The 27,533-nt window shown below is 39.9% G+C and overlaps 1 protein-coding gene across 2 annotated transcripts in view; it reads left to right on the forward strand.

Moving 5' to 3' along the window:
* The window catches only part of SBNO1 (strawberry notch homolog 1), a 31,108-nt gene extending 4,035 nt beyond the window's left edge, over window positions 1-27,073 (forward strand). For both annotated transcript variants that reach the window (XM_062504374.1, XM_062504376.1), the window contains exons 2-32: window positions 2,453-2,586; window positions 3,042-3,146; window positions 4,006-4,315; window positions 5,961-6,061; window positions 7,178-7,274; window positions 8,364-8,524; window positions 9,504-9,637; window positions 9,782-9,872; window positions 10,809-10,970; window positions 11,479-11,614; window positions 11,706-11,811; window positions 12,988-13,141; window positions 13,231-13,413; window positions 13,612-13,709; window positions 14,344-14,495; window positions 15,037-15,234; window positions 15,492-15,662; window positions 15,751-15,920; window positions 16,652-16,783; window positions 17,906-18,041; window positions 18,467-18,579; window positions 18,680-18,751; window positions 19,204-19,303; window positions 19,817-19,891; window positions 20,153-20,299; window positions 20,378-20,472; window positions 20,593-20,685; window positions 20,916-21,053; window positions 21,570-21,646; window positions 22,347-22,540; window positions 23,404-27,073. In XM_062504374.1, coding sequence (XP_062360358.1) covers window positions 2,455-2,586; window positions 3,042-3,146; window positions 4,006-4,315; window positions 5,961-6,061; window positions 7,178-7,274; window positions 8,364-8,524; window positions 9,504-9,637; window positions 9,782-9,872; window positions 10,809-10,970; window positions 11,479-11,614; window positions 11,706-11,811; window positions 12,988-13,141; window positions 13,231-13,413; window positions 13,612-13,709; window positions 14,344-14,495; window positions 15,037-15,234; window positions 15,492-15,662; window positions 15,751-15,920; window positions 16,652-16,783; window positions 17,906-18,041; window positions 18,467-18,579; window positions 18,680-18,751; window positions 19,204-19,303; window positions 19,817-19,891; window positions 20,153-20,299; window positions 20,378-20,472; window positions 20,593-20,685; window positions 20,916-21,053; window positions 21,570-21,646; window positions 22,347-22,540; window positions 23,404-23,546 — 4,176 coding nt within the window. In that variant the 5' untranslated portion in view covers window positions 2,453-2,454 and the 3' untranslated portion in view covers window positions 23,547-27,073. The remainder of the gene's footprint in view (window positions 1-2,452; window positions 2,587-3,041; window positions 3,147-4,005; window positions 4,316-5,960; window positions 6,062-7,177; window positions 7,275-8,363; window positions 8,525-9,503; window positions 9,638-9,781; window positions 9,873-10,808; window positions 10,971-11,478; window positions 11,615-11,705; window positions 11,812-12,987; window positions 13,142-13,230; window positions 13,414-13,611; window positions 13,710-14,343; window positions 14,496-15,036; window positions 15,235-15,491; window positions 15,663-15,750; window positions 15,921-16,651; window positions 16,784-17,905; window positions 18,042-18,466; window positions 18,580-18,679; window positions 18,752-19,203; window positions 19,304-19,816; window positions 19,892-20,152; window positions 20,300-20,377; window positions 20,473-20,592; window positions 20,686-20,915; window positions 21,054-21,569; window positions 21,647-22,346; window positions 22,541-23,403) is intronic.
* The last annotated feature ends 460 nt before the right edge of the window (window positions 27,074-27,533 follow it).

Consider the following 27,533-nt stretch of genomic DNA (forward strand, 5'->3'; position numbering starts at 1 on the left):
GATACTCTGAAATTGTAGGAATTGCTTTTCTGGTTTCTATCACCAGTCATCTGAAAACTTTGAAATAAGCAAGTAAAGCATTACTGCTATGGATTGTTTTGGTTTTTTTTTTTTTTTCCCCTGGACTCTGAAACTTTGAAGATATCAGCCATCATGTTTTTAAGGGTTAAACATGGAGAGGTCAGTGGCATCGGGGATATGTTAAATTGGATTTAAAACAGATGTGATGGGTTGTGACACCATTGTAGGGTGGCCTGGGGAAGATACATTTTTGTGGTGTTGGTGTGGGTTTTTCTTCTAGCTTTGGTTTTGTTTTGAGTCTCAACTTCATAGAAAGCCTTTTCTATGTTGTGAGAACAGACTAAAAGTGCTTGAGTCTTTTCTCTTAGTTCTCCTAATTGAAAGCCTTTTTCTGCCTTTTTGTGCCTTTATTCAGTCCAGTCCCTTAACTCTCAACCAAGTTTTAGTCATATCTTTGTTTAGCAGTGGGGTGATCAAAGCTCCATACAGATAAAGAATGACTTAACTGATGTTATTTTCCGTTGTACATTTAGACACTTTAGTTTATTTGTCCTTTTGAGCAAAGGTGGTGCTTGTGCCTCTTTCCCAAATGGATCATGTGAAGTTTGATCTTGAAGTGATTTGGAGCTGTTTTGATGGGGTGACCTGTGTTCATTCCACTGCTGTAGAGAAATTCAGTAGCTACTCTCAAGTTCTGAACACCAAAAGTACTGTTGAGAAAAAATTTCATCTGCAGACTTAAACCTTCCTCCCCATACCTGGTTCTAGTTAGTAAATAGTGCTGCAGGCTTCTAAACTTAGATGTGATGGTCATTGCTAAGATTCTAGTCTGATGAAAATTAAGGATTTATCCTACCTAATTAACAGGTGTGTGTGTATATATATGTATAGTGCCCTTTATTAAGAGAGGAAGCACAATCTTTCTGGAGTGAAAGGTGAAACTAAAAGTCACTTCTTACCACTTTTGTTGATCCATTCAAGGTTCTGGAAGACAGGCTAGTGGGTAGTGACATATTAATTAAATCTGCTAGATGATTTAATACTTGTTAATATTGTCTGTACCTCATAGCAGCAAACCAAGCCATTCTGCCAATTTATTTGGTCACCTCAAATGTCTTTAAGGAAGAAGAATCTGGTTCTGACAAGCAGGTGGTGTTTGATGGGGCTGTGTGTGGTCGGTAGCAATCCCATCAATTGTTTGTTGCTTTGATACTGTTTGGAGCATCTAAAAGTCTTTGACGCCTTAAAATGTATCTCCTCTTTGTCCCAGTACCTTGCACTTGTGGTGCCACCATCTCTGTATGAATCCACAATTCTCCCTGCTATTGCACAGACTAAAACTGGGAAGAGTAAGAACTAAGTGCCTGAGGCTTAGCTTATTACAAGAATTACCTGTTCTGCTAAATGTGCTGAGGAATATGTGTGAGCAGCCAGCTGGATGTGGCTTAGCTGTGCCTGTAGAAGGGATAAGCAAGGGAATGCTGTTTTGGAGTCTTGTGAATGAACATCTAAAACACCAGCAAATAATTGGTCTCTTACCTGCTTTAGAGTAGGTGTTTGGCTTCACTGGGTTTCAGTGTTTTGTTCCCAGTGGGTGTTAAGGGGTGTGGAGAGTGAGTGAAATTAAGATCTGCTTGAGTTGTACTTTAGACTGTATAAGCAACAGTTAAAGTTCTGTGAAATCATTTAATTTTTATCTTAATACCAGGGCAGATGGGTTTCCTTCTTAAGCAAGTGAAATGTGTTATCTTCTCTCTTCATCTTTAAATATGGAGTATTTGGCTTTTTAATAAGTTTTTATGCTGTCTAGAATAGCTTTTTGAAATTAGTTTTGCTTGTCCTACACATAAAGGAGTCTGTGACCTGATGTTAGTGTCCTATTTAATAAGCACTTACATACTATAATAGTGGCACACTTGTTCTCTCCACTATGCAAAACAAAATTTCTCCAGTGAATGAATGTAACGGCAAGCAAGGAATTAAAGCTTTCCCTGTAAGTTCTTTATCACTAACTTGCTACAAGATAAAGTAAATGGGTTTTAATTGTGTCTCCCTAGTGCAGTTGTTTCACTGACAAAGACAGATCATTAGCATAACATGGTCTCACCATTTCTGCTTTTGGTATTTCCTGTAATGCTTGAAAATGTAGTACCTCGGAAGACTAGAAAAGGTGTCTTAAGTTTATGGGTATGATAGCATTTTGTGTAGTGTAGTAAACTATTTAATTCTCCCTGCTTTTAAATGTGGTGGGTATGTTGAAAAGCCTACAAATTAACAAAAGCACCAGAGCAAATCTGGAAAGTGAAATTGTGTACAAGAGACTGCACCATGAACACCCTTAAATCCAGGAAATTCAGTTGTGTGTGGGCAAAAAATAAATCAGAATTAAATGTACTTGTATTTACAGTTTCATTTCTTTTCTTTTTTTCAGAGATGGTGGAGCCAGGACAAGACCTGTTGCTTGCTGCTTTGAGTGAGAGTGGAATCAGTCCAAATGATCTCTTTGATATTGACTCTGCAGATGTGGTTCTTGCAAATCCAGCACCAACTCCAGCTGTTCAGCAGGTTAAAACAAGAACATAGGGGTTTGTTAGAGCTTGGGTTTGCTGTGATGGGGTTAAAGGGAGTTATGTCCATAGTAAATGGTTAAAACATGAGGAGTTTTCTGAAGTTTCTTGCTTCATAGTACTGAGATTGGAAAATGACTTGCAAATTAATTTTAAACTTCTATAAAAAAAGCAATCTGAAACACTTGAGGTCAGTACAAATAGAGATGCTTAATTCTGAACATGGGGACTTCGTGACATGGGGATAGAATGTCAGGTATCCATGGAGAGTTCTCATGTCATTGGGGACTAGCTGCTCTACAATGAAATGCATAACAAATGTAATGAAAATACCATGTTTAAGCTCCATGATGGCCTTCACTCTGGCAGAGTGTAGCCACTTGAGGCACAGACTGGGAACAAAAGCCTTAAGGTTTTATTCCTGCTGACTTGTTTGCTTTCTTCCCTCTGCAGTCAGTACCACTTAGTGCGTTAGAACTGGGCCTGGAGGCTGAGGCTGCAGCTGCTGTGAAACAAGAACCTGAGACTGTGTCCACTCCAGCCTTATTAAATGTTCGGGTAAGAGCTGGTGCTCCAGCACTTCCATGGGGAGGGGGCTTAACTTGGGCTGGGCACCAGGTACCCACTAAGCTGCTTTATCACTCCCCCTCAATTGCAGAAAGGCTGAAAAACGATGCTGAAAGGCTCATGGGTTGAGATAAGGACAAGGAGATCTGCAATTTGTCATGGGCAAACCAGACTCAACTCGAGGAAATTAATTCATTGCCAGTTAACAATGGAGAAGGAAAATGAGAAATAAAAAGAAATCTAAAAATACCTTTTTACCCCTCCTTCCTTTGTCCTGGGCTCAACTTCACTCCTGTCATCCATGGTCCTCCAAAGGCTGCAGGGGCAGTCCTTGCTCCAGCACCTGGAGCACCTTCTCCCCTTCCTTCACTGACCTTGGTGTCTGCAGGGTTTTCTCACATACTCTCACTCCTCCATCCCAGCTGCTGATTGTCTAACAACAGGCAAAATCTGCTACACAAATACTTTCTCACAGGCACTGCCAGTGGCACTGACTGGCTGAGCTGTGGCCAGTGGTGGGTCTGTCTTGCAGTGGGTTGGACTGGGTTTATCACATATGGGGGAGACTGTACCCTAGGAGATGAATTTTTCTTTTTTTTATTTGCTTTTCCTAAAAATAAAATCTAAAAATAACCTTCTGGAATACATACAGTGTATTGAGAGATACTTTTTGCTCAGATTGTTGCAGCACAAGATAATTACTCTGGCATCTTCAGCATGTTTTATGACAACATTTCTTACTACGAGTGTCTTCTAAAACCTGTTGTATCCTGTGTGCTAAACAAAGTCTAATAAAGTTTTCTATCTTTTTGCCTGTTTCCTCAAAACTTCCCTGCTTCTTTGTTGCCAGCAACCACCATCCACCACAACCTTTGTGCTGAATCAAATAAATCAGCTTCCAACTCTGGGGACGACAATAGTGGTGACAAAGACGACGCCAGTCACGACATCGAGGCAGACGATCACTGTAGCAAAGATCATCCAGACCAGCACAACCACTCGGCCCTCGGTGGCAGCACCAGCAGTTCGTAATGCCTTGACCACTGCACCTTCCAAGGACCAGATTCAGCTGAAAGATCTGCTCAAGAACAATAGTCTTAATGAACTCATGAAATTGAAGCCACCTCCTAATATTGCCCAACCAGTAGCAACAGCAGCAAGTGAGTTTTCGTTCTTTGTAATTACAGTGTTTTAGACAAATAGTGAAATAACTAAGGTCTTTGCACATCATGGATTTTCATTGATTAGTACAATATCCTGGTGAAATGAAGTGGTTCAGGAAACCTGATAAGTTTCATTCTAGCTGTAGTAGTTAGAATTCAGGGTGAACTCGTAGGAAAGAGTTAAAAAATTAAGCTCTTGACTTACTACATGGAATGAGGAAAACAGGTAAAATTAATTTGTGAACATTACTGAAGTCTATTAGCTGTGTTACTGAAGTCTCCACCAGTTCTTGTTCTAGTGTGTACTTGGAACTACAGCACACTAGTACTTTTTTTTCTGTTTAGCACCTTCCAAACTAGTTTTGTAGCACGTAAGGTGTTTGTGTGAAGTGTCTCCTGCAAAAGGAAAATCTGCTTAACCCTAACCCAAAATCTTGCTCTTTATTTTCATGTTACTTGTGAAATGTTGCCCTAAGTTAAATGCCACAAGTACTTTATCACCCTCTAAATCTTCATTTTGTGATTCCTTCCATAGTATTTTCTTGTATATTATATCTAACATGTGGTCAAGTTGTATCAGGAAAAAGCTGCATGTGTGTGAAACTGACTATTTCAAGTTGTTCTGGTTTTAGTATGAGATTAAGATCAGACTAATTCAGATTGAAAATGTCTTTCTGAAAGATGCACAGGAATTTTCTGGATTTCTGTGACTTTCTTTGTCTCTGAAACAAGCTTTGCTGATTTTATAGGTGTGGTTGGCATAACCTATTTTTCTGTATGCAGAGAGAGAGAGTGCAGTGCAGGAGCTGTCTGTTAGAACTGAAACAAAAAGTGTCCCTCCTTGTGTCATTGCTTTGTCTTAGGGAGTGGCTGCCAAAACCCAAGTTGGGACATGAACTGAAGTTGAGGCAGGGAGTAAAGGAAGTAAGCAATAAGAGGGGAGAAAGCAGGTGATAATCAGTCCTATTAAACCAAGTGAAAACTCGGAGAAGCACAGAATAGGTGACATCAACAGTAACTGTTGGAGTGGCACAGCTGCAGAAAACAGTTCAATCTGTAGCTTCTGTATAAAGAGGAAAAGAGACCTGCAGCTTCTAGAACTGCATTCCTAATCTTATTTGTGTTCCTGTGGCTCTGGATATTTCCTCTTGTTTATTTAAAAAAAAAGACAAATATTTGTAGGAAAGAGAAGCTCTTGAAAGGAAAATGGTCTTTGCATACAAGTCAGGCACCAGGAGTTCTAGGTGGGAAAATATTAAGAAGTTAAATTATGCAATGTCTTTGAGGAAAGCATTTATTTGTGCAAGTGCCCTAATTGTTTTTAGGGGCAGTTATGGTAAGTTTATTACATGCATTGATATGATGGAAGTTTGACAGCTGCTTTCAGTATTTTGCATCCATCCTTACGCAAATTATTTTAGTTGTGTACTGAGCCCTATTCCTATTTCTTGCAAATGTGACTGAAGACAGGAAGGTTAGTAAATGGTCTTCTTAAAGAATCCTGTTAAAAATTTGTGTTCTTGAAGCCTCATTGTGCTCCTGGATGCTTTAAACTTCTCTTCCAGCTCATTAATGGAGCAGCATGTTAATCCAAATTGTTGTTTGGAGGGAATTCTGTAAACCATTGCTTCTCTTTTTGCAGCTGACCTAAGCAATGGTGCAGTGAAGAAGGAGGCTTCCACAAAAGAGGTAGCAAGAATATGGATAAATGACATTAAAATGAGAAGTTTTTCACCCACTGTGGTAAGTGGCACAAATTACTCACTTGCCAAACCAGTGTGTTGGTGGCCATAAACAGTTGTGACCAGTTTCAGGAGTTGCTCATACTTGTCTTGTGTGTGGTGGAACTGTCAAGTGCATCTGTTTGTTCAAAAGGTCAGTTGCTCCACAAGATGAAACTTGGTTAGATGAGTGAAGTTAACAGCTGTGCAGAGCAGGCTTAGATAGTAAATGACAATTTCAAGAAATTACTGTCCTTGGCAGAAGCTGGTGTGGGTAAAGGAGGGTGTGGCTCTGATTAAAGGTGATAAGCATAGCATTTCCTCTGGGTTAAAGCATTTTCTTCTGAAATCACTAACAATGAGGAAACTGAAAGACTTCCCCCTAGCATGGCTGTCCTTCTGGACAGTTGAATTGAAGATGTAAATTGAGTATAGTTTAATTTTCTAAATGTAATAAAATTACATTCTGGTGCTGTAAACACTTGAGTTTTGGCATCTTCACTGATAGCTCAACTCAGGCTGATGTTTGGGAAGAAATGTGCTTCTCAGTGACTGCCATACAGAAGGGGTTTTTCAGATCACTTCATTTGTATTAAACATTAGTAGTTGTGGAAGAGGTTTATTTTTTCATCTGTTAAGTGCTTTACAAATACTTATGTATTTTCATTGGTCAGGGTCACATTAAATGGGTAACTGTCAGGTCTCAGAGAATACTGGACACAGCTGACTATTTAACTATGAAGTTGTGAAATAGTGTTGTGAATGTGCAGCTGCAGGAGACTCTAGGGGAATACTTGAACATTAGGGCTGTCATGTTTTCAAGGCAATTTTCTTTAAGTCATAGTCTGGTTTTAATATGCTGTAAGAAGAATTTTTTAAATTCTTCCTAAGTGTGTTTGGAGTACTTGATCTCTTTGCAAAGAAGAGGAAGTTCCCTGTTGTTGTGTCTTTAGAGGGTGTTCAGAGTGTGAGAAATCTACGTTTGTGTGATTTTCCCAGCAATTCACTGGTTTGTCCCCTACATGTGTTAAAAAATTGAAGTGCAAGTTTGTCCTCATTTCCTTTCTCAGGTTAATTTCCAGGAGATGGAATATTAACAGTGTGCTGTTTGACTAACATAGGTATTTCTCTATTCTAGAAAGTGCCAGCAGTAAAAGAAGAGGAGGAACCTGAGGAAGAAGATGAAGAAGAAATGGGCCATGCAGAGACCTACGCTGAATATATGCCAATAAAATGTACAACCTGATCTTCTGTTACATCAAAAGGCTGAATGCTTTGAGAGTTAATTTATTTATTCTTGTGTAATTGCTAACACAGAAAATAGCTCCTGTCTGAAGTTTAACAGGACCTGAGTATGTTGTGGGTTTTCCTAGGAAATTTATTTTCTGTAATGCTTAGATTTGGAATTTTAATGTGGATTTTTAAATAGAAGAGGAACTCTTCATTGCATCACCGAGCAGTATTGGTTTCACAGATATGACTGAACCAGAATCAGGCTTTTTTTTAACCTCTGTTAAGATGCCTTGTGCCTCAGCAGAGGAAATTTTGTAAAGGAATTCAGTGCTCACTGCTAGACTTAGGATTCTAGTTTGAGTCTTTTGGTGTGAAATCACCCTAAGTATGTTCTTCCTGCATTGTTCCTGGCTGACTACTTAGAACTGGCTCTTGGTTATTTTTTGAGTGAATCCTTTACTGCTGTTAATTGCCATCTCCTCTTTTTTTCTCTTTGTTATACCCATTGACAACAAGATGTTATCTTGTTTGCTAAATACAGTGACCTGCTGTAAAAGCAAGGCAAACACTTTGCAGGGAGTTTGTAGCTAAATGGTTAATTTTTATTGTTACTGATGAGATCTGTCAGTAATTAAACCATGTCTGTTCTAAATCTTTTCTCTTCTCATTCTGCTTAAAAATGGCACTATATAAATAGTGAGAAGAATGTTGCTTTTGTGATTCTGGCATCCTGAGGCTGCTTCTGGCCTTTTTGTGAAGACAAGGTTCAGACTGATTTTTCTCAAACAAGTCAAGTACACAAATACTTCAATTTTTTGTAAAATGAACTTTATCTAATCTCATAAAAATTGTGGGAAGGTGGTGAGAAGAGAATCTTAAGATTGCAGTTACAAATTCAGATTAATGTGTTCCTTTATATGCAGTACAGTTTAACACTTTGCAGACTGTTGCAATGGAGCATACTTGTTGAGTTCAGCCTTTGCAATCACAATTTTAAGTTGTTTGGGTAAATACAATAACTTGTGCTGCAGCAACAGAACTTTGCATTTTGTTTTCATCTTGTGCCTTCCTTCCCTTTCTTTCTCCACCAGTAAAAATTGGTCTACGTCATCCTGACCCAGTAGTGGAAACCAGCTCATTATCCAGTGTGACTCCTCCTGATGTGTGGTACCAGACATCAATATCAGAGGAAACAATTGACAGTGGCTGGTTGTCAGCTTTGCAGCTCGAAGCAATCACTTATGCAGCCCAGGTATGCCAGACATCAGCACAGCTTAAAAGATATCAGAGAATTTAAGAAGAAAAACTGCAATCTGACAAGTGCAGCTATGTCAGTTTTACAAGGAGATAAAATAATAAGAGCTTAAAGGTTTGAGTTGCATTAGAAGAGATGGCAGGTGAGCTTCAGCTCAGATAAATGTGAGGTAATACACCTAGGAAAACTTCCTCTAAACCACTTCCACAGTGCTGATCTCTTAACTGTCTTAGAACATGTTAGTCATTTTTATTTCTCTGAAATAACTTAATGGCTGCAGTAGCAGCAGGCTGAGAAAGCCAGCCCTGTTAGACATCCTTGGGAAGGGAATAGAGAACAGGACTGGTTGTTATTTTGCTGCTGGGTTAAACTTCAGTGTGCCCACCCCAGATGTGTGTGCAGTGCTTGGTGTGCTGGGGAGGGAGGCAGTGGAGTTAGAGTACAAATAAAAGGGTCTGAGGAGGGACAAGTTGCCTCATGAAAAGAGACTGACACACCTGGGACTGGAGAGGAGAGAAAGGAAAGGGAATGCAATCAGGGTTAAGATAATCAAGAAGTGAGTGATAATACCACAAAACCAAGAGCAAAGCAGAGCTTGGTGACACTGACAGAAGATTGGTTTAAAATGGCTGGATTCAGAATGCTGCATTCCACAGGCTGTGAATGTCTGGGTCTTGCTGCTCCAAAAGGCTGTACAGGTTCTTAACAGTGGGTTAGGAAAAGGCACAAAACATTAGGCAGATGTTTAGAGCAGTTCTGGGTGCTGAAGGAAGAAAAGGGAGAATGGATCACACAATGCTAGGGTTGTTAGGGTGCTGTGCTCTCCCTAGATAAATTCCCCTCTTCCTGCTTCCAGGAGTTTGTTTGGACCACTGGTCTCCTCCAATAGGATGTTTCTTATGTTTGCTCTTTTCTGACAATCCCCTGTGATGTGTTCTGGAGAATGGGTACAAGTTTTTTGTTCTTTCTCCTACAGCAACATGAAACATTCCTGCCCAATGGAGACAGAGCTGGATTCTTGATAGGTGATGGTGCTGGTGTAGGAAAAGGAAGGACCATAGCTGGAATAATCTATGAAAATTACTTGTTAGGCAGAAAAAGAGCAGTCTGGTAAGTGTGTCAGGATTTGTTAGAGCAGACACTCCAGTGACTGTATGACTTAAATTCAGGGTCATCTGTCTTCTGACAAATGTTCTAACAACTGCCTTTGGACCTGCTGGAACTCACAGAATGTGCTTTGTTTTCTCTCTTCAGGTTTAGCGTGTCAAATGATCTGAAATATGATGCTGAAAGAGATTTGAGAGATATTGGAGCAAAAAACATATTGGTGCATTCATTAAACAAGGTGTGGAAACTTTTTTCTATGTACAGTTGAGGCAAACCTTTAGGTACGCTTGTGTGACGAGTTGTGCATGTTGACTGTTTTGAGAGCAAGAATGTACTGATTTCAGTAAATTTGCTGTCTAGGTCTTGTTTGACAGGCCTAAATCTTACAAAGAACCACACAGAGCTTTAAGTTAATCATGTTAATAGGCCCCTTGTAGGATTAAGTCAGCATGTGTGCTTTTTTCAAAATAAAAATTACGCTTCGAGGCACTACTGACACTTAGTATTTTCTAGAGGTTGAAATATTCTTTACGTCTTTAAAGCTTTGTAGCATTTGAATTTTTCCCTTTCCATCTCTCAGTGCATATTTTATGTGTAATGCATTTTATATGTATTACTTGAATAATAGACTTGTTCAGTAATTTATTAAATCAGCAGTGGTGTGTGCAGTTATTTTTGGAGACACTGCCTCTGCTCTGGATTAGCTGCTTAAATTGCAAAGTGTAATTACTGGTTGAGTTCACTGAACTTAAAAGTTTGGTTTAAGTTGATATTTCTGCTTTGTGAATTCTTAATTTCTAAAATAAGGCTTTAGAAATCATCACTTATGGTAGCAACTGTAAATCACACTTGAGCTGTTGGCTCTTAAAGGGATACATTGAAACTAAAATCTCAACTTTATTTAAACTAAGGAAACCATGTAGCTACAGAATGTGGCTGCTAAGCCTCTGAAGCCTCAGATTTAGTCTTTCCTAAGTCCATATGTAAGTAAGGTTCTGTATCACCCTTTACCCACACTGCCATCAGCTGTGCCCTGATCGTGGTGTGGGGTTTTGGATGGCTCCAAGTGTTCACACCTTTAAGGTTAAGACCACCAGCATCCCGTAAGCATCTGGCAGGTGGGATTGAGGAGTGGTCTCTCTTGATTAATTTCTGTAATTTCTATTTATTGCAGTTCAAGTATGGGAAGATTTCTTCCAAACACAATGGAAGTGTGAAGAAAGGTGTCATCTTTGCTACTTACTCTTCTCTTATTGGGGAGAGTCAGTCTGGTGGTAAATACAAAACCCGATTAAAGCAGCTTCTTCACTGGTGTGGTGAAGACTTTGATGGAGTTGTATCCTTTTTCTGGAGGTCATTTGATCATAACCAACTTGCTATTTAAACTTATATCTTTAAAGATTAAGTATTCTTTATTTGTAATGACAATCAGTTGTGTGCATGCGCTGACATTACACTTGCAGTTTTACAAACTTTGTGCCAAACGTTGCCATCAACTTGTTGCCACACAGCTCTGGTACAAGGGTGAAGTTTTTTCTGTATCAAACCTATGAAACTAAATTGTTATCCTTAAGAACCTTAAGTTTACACTGCCTTTTTTTACAGACTTATTTAAATATATAATTAGAGTATCACCAGCATTTTTAAGAACTCAAGGGTTGGCAATTTTGTTCTTCAATACTTACTGTCTAAGTATTTTTCCGAGGTTTTTAGTTAAAATGGCTAGTGTCTTGAGTTTAATTTTCACCTGCACCTTATTGTAAGCAGTAGATTTTCTTGCTTTCTGTTCTAGGTCCTCCTTCTGTACATTAGTGGGACAAAGCTTTTCCTTAATTACAGTTCAGATCGTATTTGACGAGTGTCATAAAGCAAAGAATCTGTGTCCTGTTGGTTCATCAAAACCAACAAAAACAGGTCTGGCTGTATTGGAACTTCAAAATAAACTTCCAAAAGCCAGGGTTGTTTATGCCAGTGCCACAGGTATGGACTGCTGGGGTTGTATTAAATGTTGCTGGATTTTTTTACTTTTTTTTTTGCTGCCACTGGTACAGATTTATGTTTCTCTTTTTAGGTGCATCTGAGCCAAGAAACATGGCATATATGAACCGTCTTGGAATTTGGGGGGAAGGAACTCCATTTAGGGAATTCAGTGATTTTATTCAGGCTGTTGAAAGAAGGTAAAATTTCCAACACCTACAGCAAGAATGCACAGGTTGTAGCTGACTGTGCTCTCCAGTTCCTCGTCTTCACTCTCTAGTCCTTTGCAAACATGTCCTGTCACGCTAGGAACTCTGGCTTCTAAATCTAGCTGAAACATAATTTATCATAAGTGGTGAAAAATAAGATGTTGCCGTTGTTCACAGAAAATTTTGAGAGCTTTAAAAGCTTTCTGGGAAAAGAGGCCTCTCAAAAATGTGGGTGTTAGGAAAGCAAAATACTTTGCTGCTCCCCATGAAAGCACCCTGTATTGTAGTGAGTATGCTCAGTGTAGTTAATGGCTCACTATTTGTAGAAGGCCTCTAATGTTTATGCATTCATCTTAGGCAATTTAACAGGAGGAAATCTTGTGCTTCCTGGCATAAGAACCCAGTTCAGGGAAATTCTTTGTTCTGTTACAAGGTACTTGGTGTTTCAGAACATACTAATAATGCTAAATGTGAGAGGTCAGTGGAAAGCGCTGCTGCCACATTCTGTGGTGGGTGAGCATCTTGCTTTGCCTAGTCAAAAAGAATTTTGAACACTTCAAAATGCCACAATAGGGCTTAGGATGCATCTTGTTTATTTTACCATCTACATGATGTGTGTTTTTTCTGGACTCTGCAAGCATAGCCTCACTTCATTACTGAGTGCATGTCAAATAAGCAATAATGGAATTAGAGCCCCAAGCCTGTGAGTAGCAGTCAGCTGTTCTGCAGGTGACTTCTGTGCTCTCAAGGTGTGTTGCTGTTGAAGGGAACTGAAGTTATTTACTAATTAAATAATTTTCATATCAGCATAAATATTAATAACTTAAAATTATATGTGTTATTTTAAATTAGCTGCAGTTTATAAAATTAGAATGCAAGAACTTGCTAATATTTGGACCAACTTTAGTTACAATTTATAAATTAGTCTCCTAATCCTTCCTAGGTCATTTGAGAAAAAAGAAACTTGAGTTTTACCTCTTGGGATACACTTAATATTTACAAGGCAGGGATACAGTTGTATATCAAGACTAAATTTCAGATTGTTCTGAGAATGGGTTTGTAAGGTGTCTTTTACTAAAGTACTTCTGCTTGTGTTTTGAGGCATTTCTTAACAAATCCTTCCTCTTGAAAATTCTAATATGGGCTTAAATTGTTCCTTTATTTTAGAGGTGTTGGTGCCATGGAAATAGTTGCTATGGATATGAAGTTGAGAGGAATGTACATAGCCAGACAGTTGAGTTTTTCAGGTGTAACTTTCAAAATCGATGAAGTTCTGCTCTCACAGGAATATGTCAAAATGTACAATAAATCTGTGAAACTGGTAAGAGCCCCTTTTAAAATTTGCTTTCTCCTTTGAGTTCTGAGGGGTTGAAGTTGGTTGAAATTGGGAATGCTCCTTTTCTTGTTTAGTGGGTCAGTGCTCGAGAGAGGTTTCAGCAAGCGGCCGATCTCATCGACGCAGAGCAGCGCATGAAGAAGTCCATGTGGGGTCAGTTCTGGTCAGCTCACCAGAGGTTTTTCAAGTACCTTTGCATAGCCTCAAAGGTCAAGAGGGTGGTGCAGCTGGCTCGGGAAGAAATCAAGAATGGCAAAGTAAGTGATCGACACTTATTTTTAAACATTTCTCTTAAATGTAAAGCTATTCGATTATTTTTATATATACTACAAATATTTTTCAGCCACAGTAAGAGCATGCTTTGTACTTCGTGGTATCTGATGAACAGAGATTCAGGCAAAATCAACTTAAAGCTCAGTCATAGTGACAGTATCTGCTATTCATTTGTCCTTCAGTGCGTTGTCATTGGTCTGCAGTCGACAGGAGAAGCAAGAACGTTGGAAGCTTTGGAGGAAGGTGGTGGGGAACTGAATGACTTTGTTTCTACAGCAAAGTAAGACTGAATTTTAAAACTGTTCTTTACAAAACTGACCTTCCTCCAGCTTAGAATGTATGTAGTCTGTCAAATGTGTATCAGTGCAGGCTGGGAATCCTTTAGTACTAATGTTCTTTACTGAAGCTGCCTGTACCTAAAATCTGGCACCACTGGTTAGCTCCTGATTCTCCTGGCACTCCAAACTGGTGTTTTCAGGTGTGCACAGCTCATGCTGTTCCCCTCAAACTGGGAGGACGGGGAGACCTGCCAAGTGTGTGCTGCATTTATACCAGAGCAAGTTACAGACCATGACTTCCCTCTTTGATCAGATGGACAGAGCCACTCCCAAGGCTGCCTTGCTGAAGATCTTAATAAATTAACTTAATCTTTTACTTAAACTGAGCAATAAAAAATGGCAGTAGCAATGCCACTTGTTACCAAAAACAAATTTAACAAGTTATAACAGTTCTGTATAAGAAATGTCTCCTACTTTTAAGAAGGTTATAGTAATGTGGGTGATAATACAGAAAGTGCCCAACTGCACTCACAGGGAGTCATTCTTCAGAGAAGTCAAGCAAGCTGTTAAATGTTAGAGGTTTGTGCTTTAAATAAATGCAAATTCCACTAAGCAGCCTTTTTTTTTCTTAAACAGAGGAGTATTCCAGTCTCTTATTGAAAAGCACTTTCCAGCTCCTGACAGGAAGAAGCTGTTTAGCTTGTTGGGAATTGACCTGACTGCTCAAAGTAATAACAATTCACCTCGAGACAGTCCTTGCAAGGAGAACAAAGTGAAGAAACGAAAAGGTAATGCTTAAATTCATACACTAATGCCACAGTGAAAATGGCAACTTCAGAGCTGCCTAAGAGTGAACTTTTTTGGGGAAAAAAATCTGTAGAGTCATCTGTGATAGACATTGTATTGCAGATCCCTTAAGGCTGTTGTTAGAGATTGCCATTAGTAGATGTTGTATTGCTGCTGAAGCAATATGACCTGTAAATTTTAGTTAATTTTGCTCAGAATTGGGTTGATCTGCTATAGAAGCAAATCCCAAAATGCCTTGTTTGTTCAGACCACTTTCTGATGTAGTCTCTCAAGTAACTTTCTTTATCTTGAGGCTTAGTGAAGAGAAGCCTAATACCACCCCATTCCCAAACTGATTATCTTGAAACTAGGGGGTCATGAAAAACTTGGGAGAGAGGTCCTGCTTAAAACTTAAATTCTTTGAAATAGTTCTGTTTTCAAAAGTTGAATATTTTTCTAGTTTGTATGGTAAAACAGACCTCAAAGTGTGTAGACTACAGGCTTTAATCTAACTTCTTTTTTCTTCTGGGATTATGGAATTAGGTGAAGAAATAAGCAGAGAAGCCAAAAAAGCCCGCAAAACAGGTGGCCTTGCAGGTAGCAGCTCTGATGAGAGTGAAAGCGAGTCTGATGCTTCAGACAATGAAGAAAGTGACAATGAGAGCTCCAAATTTTTGAGCTCTGGAGATGATGATGACTTCAACCCGTTCAGAGATGAATCCAGTGAAGATGATGAAGATGGTAAGACAGTTTAAGTTTCACCAAGAAAGTAGCTGTATTTGCAGAGAGTAAGGAGTAAGTCTTCCCAAACATTTCAGTGAGCCACAGATACTAATCATGTAGCTCAAGACTGCAATTAGCAGAATGTGACACTTCAATTAGATTTTTGTACACTGGAATTCAGACTTTTGGAAGTCACTTTATGCAGTGAGAATGTATTTGTTTCAAAGGGATGAATGGCTGCTTAGTAAATGCTTGAAACTTTTATTTAACTTCAGATCCCTGGTTGATTAGAAAAGAGCATAAAAAAAATAAAGAAAAGAAAAAGAAGAAAAGCATAGACCCAGATTCTATTCAAAGTGCCTTACTAGCCTCTGGTCTGGGATCCAAACGACCCAGCTGTTTCACTTCCAGTGTTGGAACCACCACTTCTAGTACCAACACGTCTGGTAAGAGCAACTTTCTTTGATGTTGGTTCATTTCCTAGCAGTTAGGCAATAAAATTCTAAATCTCAAAGAGTCTTTCTTAACTTTCAGCAAACAGTAACACAAACAGCAGCTTTGTAACGAGTCAGGATGCTGTTGAAAGGGCCCAACAAATGAAAAAAGAATTGCTGGATAAACTGGAAAAGCTGGCTGAAGATCTTCCACCTAATACTCTGGATGAGCTTATAGATGAACTTGGTGGTCCTGAAAATGTTGCAGAGGTAGGCTGGTGTTCACATGTAGAAAAAAAAAAAGTATGTTTTTAAAGAGGTTGTTTTTCAGTTTTAGACAGTGATCTCAGGAATGAGAGCAGAGGTTACTCTGCTGATGCCTCTGAATGAAAGAAACTTGAAGATTGTGTGAATATAGGGGGAGCTCTGAGTGGGTTGAACACGTTATTTCTGAGATTTGATAGTTTCTAGTTGGGTAAATCACACCAGTTTCTCTTTGGCTTTACTGTGGTCTGTTTCTCTGGCTGTAGTCAGTCTGTTGCTGGTGTGTATTAAACAGACAGGAGCTTTAGTTTATCCTCCAAGGCAGTGGAGATTAAGAACCTTTATGTGGTAATGGAAGTCTGATTAATTAATAGCTCAATAACTTCAGAAACATATCTTTAAGCTACTGTCAAGTAGCAACATCAATGTGATTTCATAGACTCTTAAAATCAGTGGCAGCCTAAACTGTTTGGCTTATTTTCTTAGTGCTGCTAGTAAATTCCTTATGAACAGTAGCATAATACAACATTTCTACATAGATTTGCTCTGTCATCTTCCACGTAGCAGGTAATGGCATCAGCCAAAAAATAACTCGGGTTCTCCAATGTAGTTTTGCACTTGGAGTAAATTACTTCAAGTAATTTTAATGTGGGTGCATGGATAAATAATATTGCTTGGAGCTTTTTTGTAGGGGTGGTTTTGGTATTGCCACACTGAGCTTGTGTTCCCTTCCAAAGATGACAGGCCGCAAAGGGAGAGTGGTGAGCAATGATGATGGCAGCATCTCTTATGAGTCAAGGTCTGAACTCGATGTGCCCGTTGAAATCCTGAACATCACAGAAAAGCAGAGGTTCATGGATGGAGATAAGGTAATCCTTGAAGAGATAGACTGTAGATAAATGTGCCAGATGCCATAGTAACTGTAAGCTATTCACCAGTGACTTGCAGGTATTGAAAGTGCTAGTTAAGATGCACTTTCAGTTCACTGCTATTTTGTTTTTCAAATCAATGTGTTCAGCAGTCCAGTGTGTTTAAAGGTCAAGCTGTAGTTTGGGTGACCTCAGAGGCCTGTGCTTGGTGTACCCATGTGCCAAACTGAAAGCTGGCACCTTTAACCTGTTTTTGTAAAACAGTATGTGTCTAAAAGGCAGATTTGTGATTTGTATCTGATTCATCGGTCTGGGTCACTGTGCAACTCCTCTTCAAGGAGGAAATAATTAAATTGGGAACTGGGGAAGACCACTGTATGTAAACCTAGTGAGAGGTGAAGGGAAAAGGTGACGCCTGTTAACCTTAACAAGGGTTGAGAAGTAACACTGGGAGGAGTTTATATTCTGTCCTTTATATTGCATTCTGAAAGAAAATCTTGGCCTGAATAATGGTAGAATTGCATCTAATAAAAGGAGGGGGGGGGAACCCTTCCCAGTGGTTCACTTGGGTCGTGCTGCCACAAGAGGGCAAATGGAGTAAATGTCACTGTGCATGGAACTTGTGTGGTCCCTTGAGACACTTGAGGGTAAAGACTCAGGTTCCTCTAAGTGACTTGTGCACAGTCCAAACATTTACATTCTTTCAAGGCAAATGCATTCAGGGACTGGAATGGCTGGATCCTCTTCCTTGTTCAGCACTAGCAGCAACGTTTTGTCTTTTCTGTGGTTTGCTATTGGAGCAAGTCTGTGTCCCTCCCCTTTTCCTTCTAAGTACAGGCCAGAGTCAGGGAGACCTGCCCTCTGGGATGACAAGTCTTTGTTTGCACAGGGAGTTGTTGAAAAGTGAAGCAAAACCCCCTCCTTTCACTCAGAAAAGTTCGTTAGCATTTCTAACTCGGATACAGAAAGCCACACCTTTGCTGCCCTCCCTCTGCTTTGTGAATAACAGTGAAACTGTTCCAGACCCATGTTTGGTAACAGTTGTAAAACCAGGGGTGTTTTTGGAAACTGAAGCTTGATCTTGGATTTATTGCTAACTAACAGTTGTTTTCTCAATCAAAGAACATTGCCATCATCTCGGAGGCTGCCAGCTCTGGTATCTCACTGCAAGCAGACCGCAGGGCCAAGAACCAGAGGCGGAGGGTTCACATGACCCTGGAGCTGCCGTGGAGTGCAGACAGAGCAATCCAGCAGTTTGGTAAATCAAAATCACTCACTGTGTGTCCTTACCCAGCAGACTCAGCAGTAATAACTGAACTTACTGCTAATGTGGAAAATCAGATTGAGTAGGCAACCTCCTGAGGACCCCTCCAGTCTCTTGTACCCATGAACAGAATCAGCCTTGTCCGTGGTCGTAGCTTATAGTCTTGAAATCTTTGAAAGAAATCTCACAAACAAGCCTAGGCTGCAGTTTTGGAGTTTCATTCACATATGAAGTGTCTTCATAGAAGCTGCCACAACTTTTAGGGTATTTCTGTGCTACGTTCTGTTTGCTGTATTACAGCAGAAACTAGTTTTAAGCAGTTCTACCTTTTTTCCTTGCTCTTCACAGTTCATGTTTTATTAGAAATATTCATTGAAATAGAGTTTATCTAATATATGTGCTTCTACTTAATTATCCAGGAAGAACTCATAGATCCAACCAAGTGACTGCTCCAGAGTATGTGTTCCTCATTTCTGAATTGGCAGGCGAGCAAAGATTTGCATCTATAGTTGCAAAAAGACTGGAGAGTTTGGTAAGATGTTTCAAGAGGTCTTCTCTTTCCTTTGAGAAAATGCAACTTAGATTTCTTTTTCTTACAAGTTGTATTTAATGACAATGATGTGTCTTAACAGGGAGCCCTTACCCATGGGGACAGACGGGCCACAGAAACTCGAGACCTCAGCAGATTCAATTTTGACAACAAGGTGACAATTCTATTTCTGTTGGAGAACACCTGCTGGGGTGCTTATTCCACAAATGGCCTGTTGAGGAAGGTTCCTCTCTATCCCTCACCTTTAATTGTATCACTTTCTGATGGAAGGCCTCTTTCTGTAACCCCTAATTCTGTTTGTGAAGCCATGTGGAACACACATGTGTAAATCACTTTTCTGCTCTTGCAAACAATCAAAGTCTTAAGTAAAAGGTGTATGTTCTTTAAGCCACAACGAAATATTAATTTGGCAGTTCTAATTAAAAATTAAGACTGGACTGTTTTCAGTTATAAACTACACTACATCACAGTGCTAAACAATCCCCTTCACTATTGCACAGAAAAGCTTTTCATTGTGAGTTACAAATACCTGTTAAACCATTGGTGCCTGGGGCTCAGGCACAAACACTGGATGGCATTGACAGAGCAACTTTGTTTCTTACACAGTATGGCAGAAATGCTCTGGAGATTGTTATGAAATCCATTGTGAACTTGGACTCCCCAATGGTCTCACCTCCTCCTGATTTTCCTGGAGACTTCTTCAAAGGTAAAATAATGCACTGGCTGCCATAGCTACCTTTTGATCCTTCCTCCAGTGTGCAGAGAATGGAAATACTGTTAGAGCTGTAAAACATTGTTACAATTTAAAGAGATCAGCTGAGACAGATGGGAGTAAACGCCCAGTGAGAATCTGTGCACATGGCTTGAATGTTGAAGTTCACACTTGAAACCAGATCTGTGAACTCTCAGTGTAAGGAATGTTCTGTATCTGCTTGGCCACTGGATTATAAACAGATTTTTACCTTCATTTTCCTATTACCTGCTGGAGCTGTTCTCATGTGCATGGTGTCATTGGTGTTTTCCCCTGTTTGTGCTTCCTGCAGGGACAGAAGGCAAAGCTGTGTTTTGCTTATTGATGTATTAGGTAGAAACTGCAAGTAATGGGAAGTGAGGGCTGTCAGAGGTTTTGGAATCAGATCCTATGGCTAAACAAGCTGTTACTTCACTGGGTTATTTTTAGATGGCAAATCAGCTGTGATTTAACTTTTCTCTTTCCTAGATGTTCGTCAGGGATTGATTGGCGTAGGCTTGATAAATGTAGAAGACAGATCTGGAATACTGACACTTGATAAAGGTACTTGGGTGTTCAGTGTATCTGTAGAATGTCCCTGGGAACATCTTATGTCATGACATTGGATTCCCAGAAGAACTGAACATGTAACTATCTAAAAAGTGACCTTTTTAAAGGAAATTAATATTTTCTGCATTTCTGAAAGGATGTATTTAAATATTGTTCGTAAGAGTCTTTGAATACAGATTGAGGGATTGTGGTTATCAAAACTTCATCTTTGACCTAATACATGTATTTCTTACTTTTTTTTTTTTTTTTTTTAAGATTACAACAATATAGGGAAATTTCTGAATCGAATTCTTGGTATGGAAGTCCATCAGCAGAACGCTTTGTTCCAGTACTTCTCTGACACATTAAATGCAGTTATTCAAAATGCTAAAAAGAATGGAAGATATGACATGGGCATCTTAGGTGAGTAAATCATTTCACAGTGCCCTTTAACTGCAGTGAGAGCAGAGCAGAAGAATAGAACTCTGCTTTCTTTTTCAGATTTGGGCTCTGGGGATGAGAAAGTGAGGAAGGCAGATGTTAAGAAGTTTTTAACTCCTGGATATTCTACCTCTGGACATGTAGAGCTGTACACAGTAAGTTAATCCCATTTCATCTCATTTGTCAGTAAGTTTTTATAATGTGTTCAGTTCCCATGTGGGTAATTGTTTTAAATTCTATTCCCACTCAAATCCCCCTGCACTGCTCTCTTGTAGATCAGTGTGGAGAGAGGAATGTCTTGGGATGAAGCAACAAAGATGTGGGCAGAGCAGACAGGTCCAGATGATGGATTTTATTTATCATTACAGGTAAGATTCTTCTGTCTCTTGGATTATGTTCAGAGGTTTTAGGGGCTATACTGAAAAACTTCTTCGTTCATTTTTGCAAAATACATTGAGTCTTACATTAAAATTCATTTTAAGGGGTTTTTAACACTTGAGTATGAAATTCTTCCTTTTACCGCCTCAGGATATTTTCTGATAGGAATGAGCCCAAATTAATAACTCTTATTTAAACTTTGATTTTTATTTTTTTTCAGATAAGAAATAACAAGAAAACAGCAATTCTAGTAAAAGAAGTGAATCCTAAAAAGAAGCTTTTTTTGATATACAGACCAAATACTGGGAAACAACTCAAACTAGAAACATGTGCAGACCTGAAAAAGAAATATAAGAAGGTAACCATTAAAGTGATGCTTGTTTTCAGCTTAGAAAAGTTTGAAAATAATTATAAGGGTTTTGTTGGTTTTTTTGGTTTTTTTTGTATTTATGTATAATTTTGACAAGGGCAAAAGTCTCCAGAGCAGAGCTTTTATTTGGATCTTTTCAAGTAGGTCTACATGATTTCAGCATTCCTAATATCCATTTCTGAACTTCTTTCTGAATATAAATTATCTGTGTTGTGGTAATGAAAGATGAGGTTCCTTAGGGTCTGGCAAGTGTTGAATTTGCAAGAATTTAAGGGAAGATCAGGTGAATTATTGGAAAAAGCTCTGAGGTTCTGCTGTATTTAAGCATTTTGCTCCTCCTTTGAGATGAACAGTTTGAAAATATTATAATGTAGGATGCTGTACCTCTCTGCACCATCCTGATGTTGATGCTCCCTTCTTTCTCATGGTAATGACCAAATTATTTTTATTCCATGTAAGTTTTTAAGTGTTTTACTTTAGTCCCTCTTTGGATGACTCTTCCAGGTACCTTCTGAGGATGCTCTGCCACACTGGCTGGAGCAGTACAACTCCTCTGCAGACACCTGCACCCATGCCTACTGGTCAGTGTTTGTGCTTTAACTTCTACTGGTTCGCTTTGAGACTGGTTTATCACTGCTTCTCTTCTTCTGGCCCTCCTGTAAGGTCTTGTTGTGTAAGGGAAATTGCCCCGTGATCAGCCAAATGACCCAACTTCTAAGTGCAAACATCAAGCTTTGCACTTGCCCTAAAGTCCTAATGCATGAGATGAATGTTAATGTATACATTACACTGAGTGGCTCAGGAGTAGCTTGTGCTTCAACTGTCTTTATCTGTTCTGGTACTGTAGTCTGAGAGTGCAAATATTATTGGGGGGGAAATGTTTAGAGATGAGATCGATGCCAGAAACAGCTGTTCCTCTGCTGCCTCCTGTTTGGCTGAGCTCAGCTGATGGCTGAATTCCTGAGGAACTGCATAACTGGTAGAAGTTTCAGATTAATATTGGAGCTCCTGAAATACCCAGATCAGATACCAGTGCCCTGTAACATACTCCAGCTCTCGGGTGACCTCAGTGATGGCATCTTCAACTCAAAGCTCTGTCTGTGCATTTTGTAGATGGGGGCTTAACCCTTCCCAAAGCTTTACCACGTGCTCAAAGTATCCTTCCCTTAGTGCGTGTGCAGCCCTTGCTTGACTCTGCGCGTTAAATAACCACAAATCTCATTTTTAATGAGATACTTTTGTTTGCAGAATGGTTTTGAAAGCTTTTCTGTGTGTCTGCAGGAGGGGCAATTGCAAGAAGGCAGGCCTGGGGCTGGTCTGTGAGGTGGGGCTGCGCTGCAGAACCTACTACGTGCTGTGTGGCTCCGTGCTGAGCGTGTGGACAAAGGTGGAAGGAGTCCTGGCCTCTGTCAGTGGCACAAACGTGAAAATGCAAATTGTTCGCCTGAGGACAGAGGATGGGCAGAGGATCGTAGGTAGGTGCTTGGGCTGCTGCTCTAACTGGGGAGTGGCTCTTATTGCCAGCCACGTGGCTGAGTTTGGATAAAGATGTTTACAAGGGAAACGGGCTTGTCTGCTGTGGAGGGGCAGAAGTGCATCTGGAGAAATCTACAATGCAACATATTGAGGCAGGTTCGTGAAGGCAGGTTTCTTTTCCAGCCAGGCTTTGGAGCATTTAGTCTCAGTTCTTTGGATTTACTGCAGCAAAAAATGTCACGCACAGCCTGCTCCAGCTGAGGTACTTTGACATCATCATGGCTCTGCTTTTCCCCCCACTTTTGGCAATTAATAGTAGGCCTTTCAAATAATTGTTTTCATGGGTTTTGAGCTACTGAAAGTGTGTAGAATGACTTCAAGATCATTGTGTCTTCATTAAACCTCACAGCAAAGCCCTCAAAACAGGGACCTCAGAAACCAAGCTCTCCAAATATTTTCTTAAGTGTGGACTTCTGTGGGATGTGCCAGTATCATGGCAGCTCCTCCTCTAGTACCACTTTTCTAAGATGACGGAAGTAGGTTTTTCCATGTTTAAACTTTCATGGTGATATAACTTCTGTGAGACTAGAAAAGCAAAAATGGCTGACTTCTCATGACAGCAGGTAACATGAGACTAAAGTTTGTTGTCAGGAAAAATGGGAACTTCTTTTTCCTGCTTCAAAACCTAAAGGGTGTGAAGGACTGAGGAGCAGGACTCGCAGCTGTGCTGATTAGACCTGACATCAGACCAGTCATTATTGAATGTTGCATAAATTAAAGGGTGGAATCATCAGCCTGAGGTCTAAATGAAGACAACTGATGGCGTTTTTATGAAACCATTGATGATTGTTGCTGTTCTCAGGTTTGATCATTCCTGCAAATTGTGTGTCACCCCTCGTGAACCTCCTGTCGACGTCTGACCAGTCGCAGCAGCTCGCAGTGCAGCAGCAGCAGATCTGGCAGCAGCACCACCCCCAGAGCATCACCAACCTCAACAACGCCTAAGAGGACAAGCTACAGGTGTTGACTTTGGTGTCTGAGGAAAAGGCTGTAAAAGCATATCACTTGCATAAAAATCAGGGACAGATTCCAAAGAAATATAACTTTTTCAGTTCAGTTGTGTCTCAAATACTTTGGGAATAAAGAGATCTAAAAAGGTTGGTAGAACTGAAAGCCAGCAGTTGTTTATGGTGGTGCATCTGTCTTTCCTTATGCTCTCTGTAGTGCTTCCTGTTTGCTTTTACTTTTGGCCTTTTAAGCTACAAACCACAATTTGTTTGAAAATGCTTGAAAATCCCCAAGCAGGCTTTATTTTTATCTTGTCATACAGTGCTCAGGGTTTAACGCAGTGCATCGATGCCATTGCTGTGGGAGATCTCGAATGCATGTATTGAGTATATATATAGAAAATATATATTGGGTTTTTCTCTTCAATTTGAGTTTATAAAAGCATGAAACCTAGAGGGTGCACACCATGCATTCAGGTTCCTTCCCAGTTTCTGTTTGACAGTGCATGTCTTTGGAAACGGGCATGGACAGCATAAACACATGAGACAGGAATTCAGAGAGAAACACAATCTTAGTTGTACAGCATTGGTTATTGCATTTTTATAGTGTTTATACCCAGGTGTTGCATTTTTTCTGGTTCTCTCCTGGGAGTTATATATTTGAGTCTACAACATGTTCTTTTTGTGATAAACATCTTAAATTAAAACTAGTTCATTTTTAATGTATTAATGGTATTCCTAATGTGTACTGCAAAGATGGCTGGATGCCTGTTTTCCTTAAATTGAAGCATTTCCTTAATCTGAGGTGGTTATGGAAACTTAAGTGCAAATTCACTTCTGTCTCGCATACAATCTTATATTTTTTACTTCATTAACATAATTTAATTTGTCACTTGTAAGATGAAACCTTACTTGAGCTGTAAATTAGAGAATGGGAAACACTTGAGGGTTCCGCTGTATGTGCTGTTTCTGTTATGTTTAATATGTTGTAAGACATTGTAGAGTTTATCTGGAGCTGTTTAAAAGAAATTGTAATGTACAAATGTGAATAGTCACTTATCTATAATATGGGTAAGTTTTGTTTTGCCTATAATAGTAGATGTTTATAAGAAAGTGAAGGACAATGTTTGTCATTTCTTGCTTGCACAGGTTGCACTATTGAAAAATTGAGATTGTATAAACCTGTCCAAAAAACTACAAGATAATGATCTTGTAGATGTCAAATAAAAGTTATTGTACTAACAAGAAGTTGAGTCTTGTTTAGGCAATCACCATATTCCAAAAAAAACTAACAAGTCTGTACAATTGGAATTTGACAGGACTTGGCATGTTCCAGGCTGCTCTAACCAGGCTTCTGTCTTGCAGCCCAAATCTCTCAGCTGAACTCGCTAATGAGGCAAGAACTAAACTCTGTCTAAACCTCCGTGTGTGTTTTAAGGAAGGCTCGGTTCCAGAGCAGGATGGCTGCAGGTGTGGCACCTCTGAAGCACTCGGTGAGCCACTCAAGGGTCAGAAAGAGCAGGGCTGAAGGGGGTTCTCTTTTGGAACTACTGCTCCTGAGGTTCTGTTAATGCTACCTGTACCAGCAGCTCAGTGTGGTCTGAGCCCCTGCTTGGCAGGGAAGAAAATCTGCCCACTTCCCTCAGCCCCAGCCTGAACTGGTCAGGAGGGATGAATCCCCTGCTCGTGCTTGGGATAATTGGAAATGCAGATCTGGAATAAATCCTCTGCTCCCCATGTCCTGTGCACCCCTGTAACTACCTGGAAATGCAGGTGCTTGGTGTGGGGATCTCCAGTCTGCTGAGAGCAAGGGAAGGGAGCCTGAGATCTGTCATAGCTCTGGGCAAACTCCAGAGCACAGGGTGTGGGGGAGGCTGTTCCTGTGTTCTGTACCCACCAGGGGCTGTGTTTGGCACCCATTCCAGGAGCAGGCCTGGGATTTTGAGGAGTGTGTTGACAGATTACTACTGCAGCAGAATCAAACTGCCAGTAATGGCAGGCTCTGTGGGGACTGCCCTGTCTCTGCTGCTGAATCATTCTTTGCTGTAGAAGCTTCTGCCATCTGAGATGGTGACATAACATTTTAGCTCTTGATCCTCAGTAAAATAGTTCTGCAAGTGGTAGATTCACAATCAGTGATTTTTATTTTTTTTTAATAATGATTTAAATACTTTCAGATCCTAAGTGCTCTTCTCAGCCTGGTATGCTCACTTCGATTGTTGCGATGAGCAAATCTGATACTCCCTGTGTTGATGAGCAAACCACACTATTTTACTTCAACCTTTTAAAATTCCCATGGACTTGTGTCCCCTGGAGGGGGCAAAAGCTGACAGTACTTCCAAGATCTGTGTTCCAGTTCCAGAAATCCATTCCTCTACTTGATCTTCTTTGCCTGCTCTCTGCTCCTTGCACCATCACTGCCCTGGCTTTGCCATCCGCTTACTAACACAGCTGCAGCCATGGCTCTGGACTGTTGTAATATCTTGAAATTTAACATTAAAAAAAAAGAAAAAGAACAAAACCTGCCTTTAAGCTGCAGCAACATTTTCTCTCTTGGAAATTCCTACTCGGTGCTTGGGGTATGGATTTTGGTATTTGTTCCCTGCATGAGCTGCTGATTAAAGCTTGGGGAGAAAGGGAGTATAAATTGCCCTGGATGGGTAAGAACAGTGAGTGGTGTCCCTTTGCAGCACTGCCTGTGAGATAAACATCCTCCTGGGGAGGAAAAAAAGACCAATTATTACATCATAAATTACCAGGCCAGGCAAGGGTGGTCTCTGTATTTTCCTGCTTGTGGGGTATTGATTTGCTTTGTACAAAATTAAATACAAAATGCTTTGTACATCTGAAATGGGTATAAAACCTATAAAGGACAGAGGGCCCTGGTAACAGGGGCAGTGCCACGTGTGAAATGGCAGCAACTTCTGTGTGGATTTGGGAATTGTGCTGCAGAAGGGGAAGGTTTGTTTTGGGAACTGAAAACCCAAATTTTGTTTTCTAACTGTCCCTTGACAGCAACTAAATTATGACTTGTTAACTAGTTTTGTAATTAAGATATGTCTAGCATGATAAATGCAATTATAACCCCCTCAAAACCTCCTTGCACTGCAAGTATTCCACTTTTTCCATTGGCTCTGTGGTTCATTGGGAACACACACCTCTTGTAAGGACTTCAAGTTCCCCAAAGCTGCGAGTTCTCTGTTCCATGTGTAGTATTTGCTTTGTAAGTGGAGAAATCTCTGCAACCTGTAAACGCCTGTTCAAGTGAATTATCAAGGGGTTTTGTATTTTTCTTTTGTGTTTGGAATAACTTCACTCGGCTCCCAGCGCAGTCTGTACATAAATAGAGCCTGTTTGTATATAGAGGTGTTAAAGGCTACTGAATTATTGAATGTAAATAACTCTTGTTTTCCTCTGTGGTTTTTTCCTTCATGACCTTCCCAAGATGTATTCCTATTTTCTCGACCTGCCACATGGGCAGCTTGTGTGTACTTTGAAATATATATAGAGCATATATAAACCTTCCAGGGTGTGTGTGTACATTGTAGATGTTATGTGTTGTCATCCTTTTTTTTTTTTTCCCCAAGACTCTGTTGTCTGTCTCCCATGATCCTTCTGATGCTCTGTGGGTTTATTCTATTTTTTTAATGTAAAATGCATTCCCTTGAGAGAAATGGACCCAATGTCTTTTGGTGATGCATGTTCACTTCTTAGTGCCTGTATCACAGAAACAAGTATTTGAGTTTTCATGCAGATTGTTTCCTTCAGTCTCTTCAGTATTTCAGAATTTGAGCTTTAATCCTAGAAACATTTCTGTTTTCTTCCACTTATTGGTATCTTCAGTGAGCTGCAAAAATCAGTTCTAGAATTAAGTTCTAACGTATCAAAGTCTATTACTGCTTTTATACGAAATGTGAACCATCTTTAAAGTGCTCTAGAATGGCAGTGATTGAGAGTAGAAAAGATGTGTCTATTGTAGCATATT

This window comes from Cinclus cinclus, chromosome 17 (assembly GCF_963662255.1).
Source record: "Cinclus cinclus chromosome 17, bCinCin1.1, whole genome shotgun sequence".
Taxonomy (NCBI): domain Eukaryota; kingdom Metazoa; phylum Chordata; class Aves; order Passeriformes; family Cinclidae; genus Cinclus; species Cinclus cinclus.